This window comes from Setaria italica, chromosome V, assembly GCF_000263155.2.
Source record: "Setaria italica strain Yugu1 chromosome V, Setaria_italica_v2.0, whole genome shotgun sequence".
NCBI classification, from domain to species: Eukaryota; Viridiplantae; Streptophyta; class Magnoliopsida; order Poales; family Poaceae; genus Setaria; species Setaria italica.
The window spans coordinates 25,624,152-25,631,388 of record NC_028454.1 but is presented as its reverse complement, the minus strand read 5'-3'; the positions used below and the strand labels follow the sequence as shown (position 1 = coordinate 25,631,388).

The 7,237-nt window shown below is 41.0% G+C and overlaps 2 protein-coding genes across 2 annotated transcripts; both read left to right on the top strand.

The window, feature by feature from the left end:
- The first annotated feature begins 1,065 nt into the window (after nucleotides 1-1,065).
- On the top strand, nucleotides 1,066-5,247 carry LOC111257384. Its single transcript, XM_022826882.1, has 7 exons — nucleotides 1,066-1,336; nucleotides 1,463-2,075; nucleotides 2,166-2,306; nucleotides 2,473-2,574; nucleotides 2,668-3,279; nucleotides 3,358-3,467; nucleotides 4,257-5,247. The coding sequence occupies exons 2-5, from the start codon at nucleotides 1,710-1,712 to the stop codon at nucleotides 2,815-2,817; spliced, it is 759 nt and encodes a 252-aa protein (XP_022682617.1). The 5' UTR covers nucleotides 1,066-1,336; nucleotides 1,463-1,709; the 3' UTR covers nucleotides 2,818-3,279; nucleotides 3,358-3,467; nucleotides 4,257-5,247.
- Nucleotides 3,035-7,033, top strand: LOC111257337. Its single transcript, XM_022826680.1, has 10 exons — nucleotides 3,035-3,279; nucleotides 3,358-3,467; nucleotides 4,257-4,339; nucleotides 5,180-5,245; nucleotides 5,349-5,665; nucleotides 5,790-5,934; nucleotides 6,061-6,138; nucleotides 6,237-6,416; nucleotides 6,505-6,703; nucleotides 6,808-7,033. Exons 1-9 carry the CDS (start codon nucleotides 3,035-3,037, stop codon nucleotides 6,580-6,582), a joined length of 1,302 nt encoding a protein of 433 aa, XP_022682415.1. The 3' UTR covers nucleotides 6,583-6,703; nucleotides 6,808-7,033.
- Nucleotides 7,034-7,237: the final 204 nt, after the last annotated feature.

The following is a 7,237-nucleotide window of genomic DNA, read 5'->3' as shown; positions in this document are numbered from 1 at the left end:
CATGATTGAGCTTGAGATCATCAAGGCCATCGAGAACTTGGCCAAGTATCAGGAAGAAACCGGAAGATGGAGGACCAACACACTCGAGAAAGCCAAATCAATGTTGTTCCAGCAAGTGAAGGGCGCTTTCTAGACAGAACACTGCGGAGTAGTCGTTCAAGCCCTCAAGGACCTCAGAGGAGACTTTTAACCTCGTCCCAAAAGCCACTCGAACATACGTTCGCATCCCTCATCGAACGGGCAATCATCGGGTTCAGCGCCAAACACACCCAGGGAGGGGGGGGGGGGGGATGATGCTGATGAATGATTTTTCGCTGGATTATACGCACTAGCAACATCTCCCGCGGATTTTTTTCGTACTGGCAATTTGTTCTTGTGGAGTGTAGCAATTTTCATGCAGAGAGACATATACCACATGTACATTTTTTCCCACTAGCAATTTGTTCTTGTGGAGGGTAGCTGTTTTTATTCAGAGATAAATACACCACATGTACAGTTTTTTTTCTAATAGAATTTTACTGCGAACCTGTCTACTGTTTTTAGTGTTATGAGGTTCCAATTTTTGCCTTTTCACAGCTAGTGTGCAAGGTGGCTACAATGTTTGCTATATGCCATAATATAGAAAAAATACACATGCATGTCTGTTGTTTTGTTCTAGGTAGGGAGCAGTCTCAGTTTTTGTGCTTCTATGTAAAATGGCTTTTTTCGTACTGGTTTTTGTTCTACCACTTGGTCAGGTACTGTGTTTAAACAGGAAATTATGTAGCAATCTCATGCACACAAGTAACAACTTTTTATTCAGAAATCTTAGCTGCATAAGCATATACTAGCACAGCAGCAGAGTAGACTAGCAGTAAAAGGCATAGCGGTTCAGCTTTTTTTTTCTACTTCAGTCAGTCAGCATGTACGTCTTCTTTTTCTAGCAGTAAAGCTGATGTATGCATGTGCTGGCCTGTGTCCCTACATGGTTCAGCGGGGGTAGTAGCAATTTAACTGTGTTTCTTCTCCAGAAATAAGCAGTAACTGATTATCTTTTCATCCACCCTTTATGCGAACTTTTTTCAGCATGGCAAAAAAGCGAAAACTTGAAGTCATCGATCCAGCCCCCTCCCCAAGGAGAATGACCAGGGCTTCCTTAAGAATGGAAAGGTCCGAGGACTCACAAATTGCAGAGGCAGCACTAAACAGACGTACCAGAAGGCAGGAGCACATCAAGAATGAAACTGTTAATGCTATGAAGAGAAAAGAGGTTGGAGGGTCAGACGATGTAGAAAATGATTTTAAGGGAAAAGCTGTAATGGAAGAAGGTGATCAACTGAAAAGGCGACCAGATAAGGTAACAATGAAACAAGGAATACACACAACCATGCAACTGTTAGTTGAATAATGACCAATACCACACTCTCTTTCTCGCAGTGAACTGAATTACCCTTTTTTAATTGCATTTTTATTTTTTTTCCAGGATGTTATGAAGAAAGGCTCTGTTAGAAAACTCATCACCATCAACCAAGGGTTGAACGATGATCGAAAAAAGCTATTGAAGATGTTGGTTTTGGAGGGTTGTTGAAAATCAAATGCACCTATGTACCAGAGAAAAGGTCTGCTTGGCTCATTAAGATTTTTGACACAAAGACATCAGAGCTGGAGGTCCCATTCAAGTGCAGAATAAAAGTTGATGCCCATGCTGTCCACAAAGTTTTTGTCTACCAATGGGTGAGGATGACATCGACTATGAGAAGAAAAGTGGCACTAACACTTTTGTTGAATTCTACAAAGTGTTCGGTCATGAGAAGGATCAAAAGGCACCATCGTTTGCTGAAGCTGAAAAATGGTTGGAGGAAAAGGGAAGGGCAACACCAGTGTCAAGTGGCTCCAACATTGGCTCATCTTTGCCATCAGTACTTTCCTATGCCCGCATCGAGCACAAAATTGTGCGTTCGAGGTTTCCATCCAATTGCAAATATAGAAAATATTGCAAGCTACAACTGGTGCCGGCTAGTTATGGAGAGATTGAACCCACAGATTTTAAGGAAGGTGATAAGAAGTTTGTTTCGGGGTGCCTTTTCTTCCTAACTGTAAGTGTACTAATCTCTCCTTTTTCTTAACTGCACTTTTCCCCCTCTTCTTTTTTATATCACAAGTAATGAATTTTATTTTTTTGGCAGGTTTTATATCCTGATTCGCTTGAAGTGGGCCAGCTTGTAGACCAAGAAGAGGAAATAAGAGCTGCTGGTTGGATCGGAACCATTGTTACAAAAGTTTGCTCCATGAACAGGGTATCCGACACTGAGTTCGGCAAATTACCAGTAAGCCCAGCAACTCACCTTTTTTTGATTTTTCATCACTACCAACTTGTGTTATTCATCACCAGCAACCTATGATATTCATCACCAGCAACTTGTGCCATTCACCACTAGCAACTTGTGTTCAACATTTTTTCACTAACCTTTTTTCCACCCTTTTTTCCTGCAGCTGAAACCAGAACACTTGAGCTCAACCCAATTAATGCTAATCCCACCACAGAGAGTGCATGATTTTGTGAATTCAAACATGCCAGGAAACTCCATCACAATGGTAAATTTCTTTTTAATTTTCATCCACTTTTTTCTATTCTTGGAGTTAAATGCGGACACATGTAAAATGACAGCCCTTTTTCGACTCATGTAGCTGCAGGACAGAGAGGCTCTCAAGGATGTCTTGAGTGATTTCAGCACAACCATCAACCAAGCTGTGCTGCACAGCCATCAACCAAGCTGTGCTGAACCTCACACGCAACTTGTGTCAGGATGGTCTTCAACAACGACAAGCATATCATAATGCTGGCCCACATACAAGCGCAAGTTATCACACTAACATACAAGCGCAAGTTATCACACTAACATGGATTATCGCCGCTGCTGATGGCCAACCAAGCACTTCTCATGGATTAAGAAGGCAGATCAACAAGGCAAGCAAAAAAGCACCATCAAAGAACGCTGAGACAATAGATGAGGACGAGTTCGAAGATAAAAGTGACACGCCATCCGGCACTAGAATGGAGTGTGATGATGGGTCAGAGTATGACAGTGGAGGGACTCATGAGCTTAGGTCAAAAAGAAGAGAAGATAGCCCCACGGCACAAGTTGACGAGGGCATAGGAGATAACGATGAGCACTGCAGTAGCAAGGAATTAGAAGATTACGTCGATCCTAAGGCCAGCAAACATGGAGATGAATGCAAAGACAATAGCCTTCCTAGGGAAGGACAGTTCACTAACACAATAATCCAAAACACTATCAGGTACACGCAGCAAAACTTTTTTATTCCTCCTTCTCAGCGTGATGTAGGGGATACACCAATCTGTGTGTTTTCATGTAGGGATACATCAGCCACATCCAGGAGCAATGCAAACAGCGGTGATGGATCCCAGACTGTACAAGTAGATATTACTGGATCACAGAGCCAGTCAGTTGCTGCTGCAAAACAAGGTAATTCAGCTGCCCACCCCCCTCCCCCTTACAACTAATCAGAGTTTAGGCTATGACATGCTGATTTCTGGATTGTTTGCTGAATAGTTCTATCATCATGCTGTATGGTTTTGGAATGTTTTGACACTATGGCTGCCATCAAAACGGTCAGAGCCACAAATAGTTCATTGTTACCATGTATAATAGAAGTATAGAACACACACTAACTAATTGATCATAGATTCTATATGTCCTTCCACTTAGTGCCTCATTTATTCGTGATTAGTATGGTTTTGTCAATGGAAGCCGGTAGTTGCTATATATAATTTGATTGGTAGCTAAATAGCTGTGCGAAGAGTTTTAGCTATAATCTTTGTCGATATGTTTAATTTAGAAACGTTGCACGTGACCCTGACACACCACAGGTTCAATTTTAATAAGGTTTCCTGCAAAATAGCAAGACAGCAAACTACTCACAGTTAGTGTAATTTGCTAGTATTCATAGCAAGCTTTTATTGTCCCACCATTGCGAATAGTCACTTTTCTCTATAATGTGTCATTGCTTTTTCTGCATGTGTCATTGCTCAAGCAAATTATTCTCCTGATGGTGGATTTTTGCGCAACTAATGTATTACTAGTAGAGGCAACTTATGTATTACCAGTAGCAGCAACTTATGTTTTTGCGCAGCATTCTTCCGGTGTTGGTTGTTGATCTCTTTTTTTGTTGTTTGTGATGTGCAAATTAGTAGCAGCAACTTATATTTTTCCACTAATTGTGTTTCTCTTCCTTTAAAAATATTTTTTTGGCAGGGTGCAACCATGAAGGGCATGATATTATAGATGGCGACAAAGAAGCTCACACCGACGCCATCACTGCTGATATAAGCACCAAGGTAGATGGTCTACAAAATGTGTCAAAGGAGTGCTCAATTGAAGGGCAGGAAGACACACACCCCACACCAGTAAATATGTTCAAGGAGGACAACGATAAAAATCAGGGGACACCAGGTCACAGCAATGGCGAAGCTTCCAACAGCTGCAATGAGTATTACGAAGATCTGACACCCCCAACACCTGCAAATGCACAAGGATTGTTTGGGGCATGTCAATGTTTGAGTTATTGGGCACACCACCAAAACAGCGAGCTATTACGAAGGAAATTGCAAATCAAAAGGTCTTTGAACCTCTAGAAATTCTAGAGACAAGGCCAAAGCTTGACACGGGAAAAATGCTCGCCCAATTTGCTGAGATAGAGATTGAAAAGGTGAAGGATGTGGACACAATGGCTGAGGAACTGAATCTGAAACTCAAGGAACAAGTTGAGAAGTTTCAAGCTAAGATAGTCTAAGATATGCTAGTCAAACCAGAAAGGGTAAAGAGGTGTGCTCGGAGAACAAATTTAAATTTGAGGAAACAACTTGCAAAGGAAGTCAAGGTTGTCGGTGAACTGCCACCACTTTCACACAACAAAATCGAAGGGGACCAAGGTGCGGATGCAGCCGGGCAAAACAAGGAAACCTCAAATGATAGCGAGAATCAAGAGTCAACTGCTGCAAGGACGGTAGTATATACACGGAAGCAGAAAGAAAAGACAGCAACAGGAGTGGAAAAGACGCACCAAATAGAAGACAACTCCAAAAAGGATTCGGGGGCGCCCCTCTACACAATTTGTTTTGTTGCGCCTAGTAACTTTTTTGTAAGAATACTAACAAGTTATGTTCACATATATGTAGCAACTTGCCAAGACCACACAAGCAGCTGCGGGAGAGTGTATCAACACCCTTCAAACGTCATCAGATGTAATTTTTCAGCAACACAACTTCACAGAGCAACATGTGTTTTTTTAAAAAAAATTTCAAGATATTAAAATGTTTTCTTTTTTTGTGTGGCTCTTGATCTCAGGTTAAAATCAAGGAGAGCAAAGCATTCAAGGATGCACCAGATGCACCAAGCTTCTCCCTTGGCTTCAACGACAACCAGGAAAACAGTCCAACTAAATCATCAGGAGAAATCACTGAGTCAATGATCAACAAGGCTTATGAGCAAGCAATGGAAATTTCAAGTAACAAGACAAGAGAACAAACCACTGAACAACCAACACATGAAGATGACGAACCATGTGATGAGCATATCCTCAAATACACACCAAGGCCTGAAGAGGACAAACTGTACACTGAATTATCCAAGTACGACAGGGCAAGATATGAACCTGACTTGAGGTACCCTGGTGTTTCTGTTACTTGTGTTTTTCCTTTTACAAATTCGCGGCAAATTATTTGAGAAATGCCCCCTTTTTTCTCTTTTTGTTTTGCATGACTTTTGGTGCAACCCAATTCTATTCAGATCCACAGAAATTTTTGTCAGTGCATATGAAATAGCAAGAAGTTTGCTGATGAACAGATCCTTAAACACCAACGCAATTCACATGGGAACTTGTGTGCTCTCAAATGACCCAAAGCAAAAGAGGAAAAAGATTATGTCTCCATGGGTTTGAGTAAATTTTTAATTGTTTACCGCCTTTTTTCCTCTTTTCTGATTTATATTTATCTCAGGAATAGCAACATCACATACATGTTTTTCAGCTTTTTTTCCTTTCTTTTTGCTAATGGGGCAGATAAAAATGATGACCAATGGAATGTATGACAAGCTGGTAGAGAAGGCCTTTGACTTCCTAAACACAGATTATGACATGGTAAAGTAACTTTTTGCGCTGAACATGAATTTATTTTCCCCTTGAAAATTACAACTTGTTAATGCTGCCTAAATAATATGTACGATTTCATTTCACAGATATTATTCCCAATCCACCAAAAAAATGACAAAGTACCAGACGCAGACGGCCACTGGTTTACAATCGCAGTAAACCTGGAAGCCAAGAAGTTCCAGATCATTGACTCAGCAAGGGCACCAGGCAACGCTGATTTTCACATTTCAGCTAGAGTTCATTGCCGGATTCAAGCAATTTGGAATGTAAGCACATAGTTTTTCAACCACATTTTTATGAGAGCAACTCCATAACTGATGTCATTGCTCACATACTGTTTTTCCATCATCTTAGAATTCTTTTTTTAATCCATTCCAGTCACGACTGTGGCTTGTTCACAATCAAGGCAATACAATATTGGGATGGAAGTAAGTTGCCCGTGTTTATAGGATACGATGAGTTCAAATTGAGAAAGGCTGTGCTTTGGGAATGGATCAACGCCCCTATAAACATAGCAGACTGGAGGGGTGTGTTTCATCCACTACTTAAAAGAGTAAGCTTGCTGTGCCCCCTCTAAAAAATGTGCCTGTTTCAGCTCTGCTCCAAGAATCCGAAACTCTGTTAGGTCACAAGTTTTCTCGTTTTCTTTCCCAACAGAGAGGGAAGCTCAAAGACAGCTGAGATTTAGCCAAGGAGCAACACTTTCTTTTCCAAGGAGAATCACTTTCTGTGTAGCTGTGTCAATAAACCACTTCTGTTCGGTGTAATATATAAAAAAACAAGATGTAATCAGACACTAGTGGAATTATCTGACAAATTCAGCACTAGTCGAATCACTCAATTCAAAAAGTTGTTGAATGCAAAAGTTGTCCCTTGTCTGCAAGTTCAGTTCTTTGTTTTTTCGGTGTATTCTTTTGCTGGGATGGTATGCAACTGCCTTTTCAGATTTTTGGAAATGGCTGGATAGAAATTCTTGTGAAAAAGGGGGCAACGGCAGCAATATTGTGCTGACCTGTTGGGAGTGAGAAGGCAATCTCTACTTTTCTTTTTTTCTGAGACAAGTCTCAATCGCACTGCTGTTTGCTCG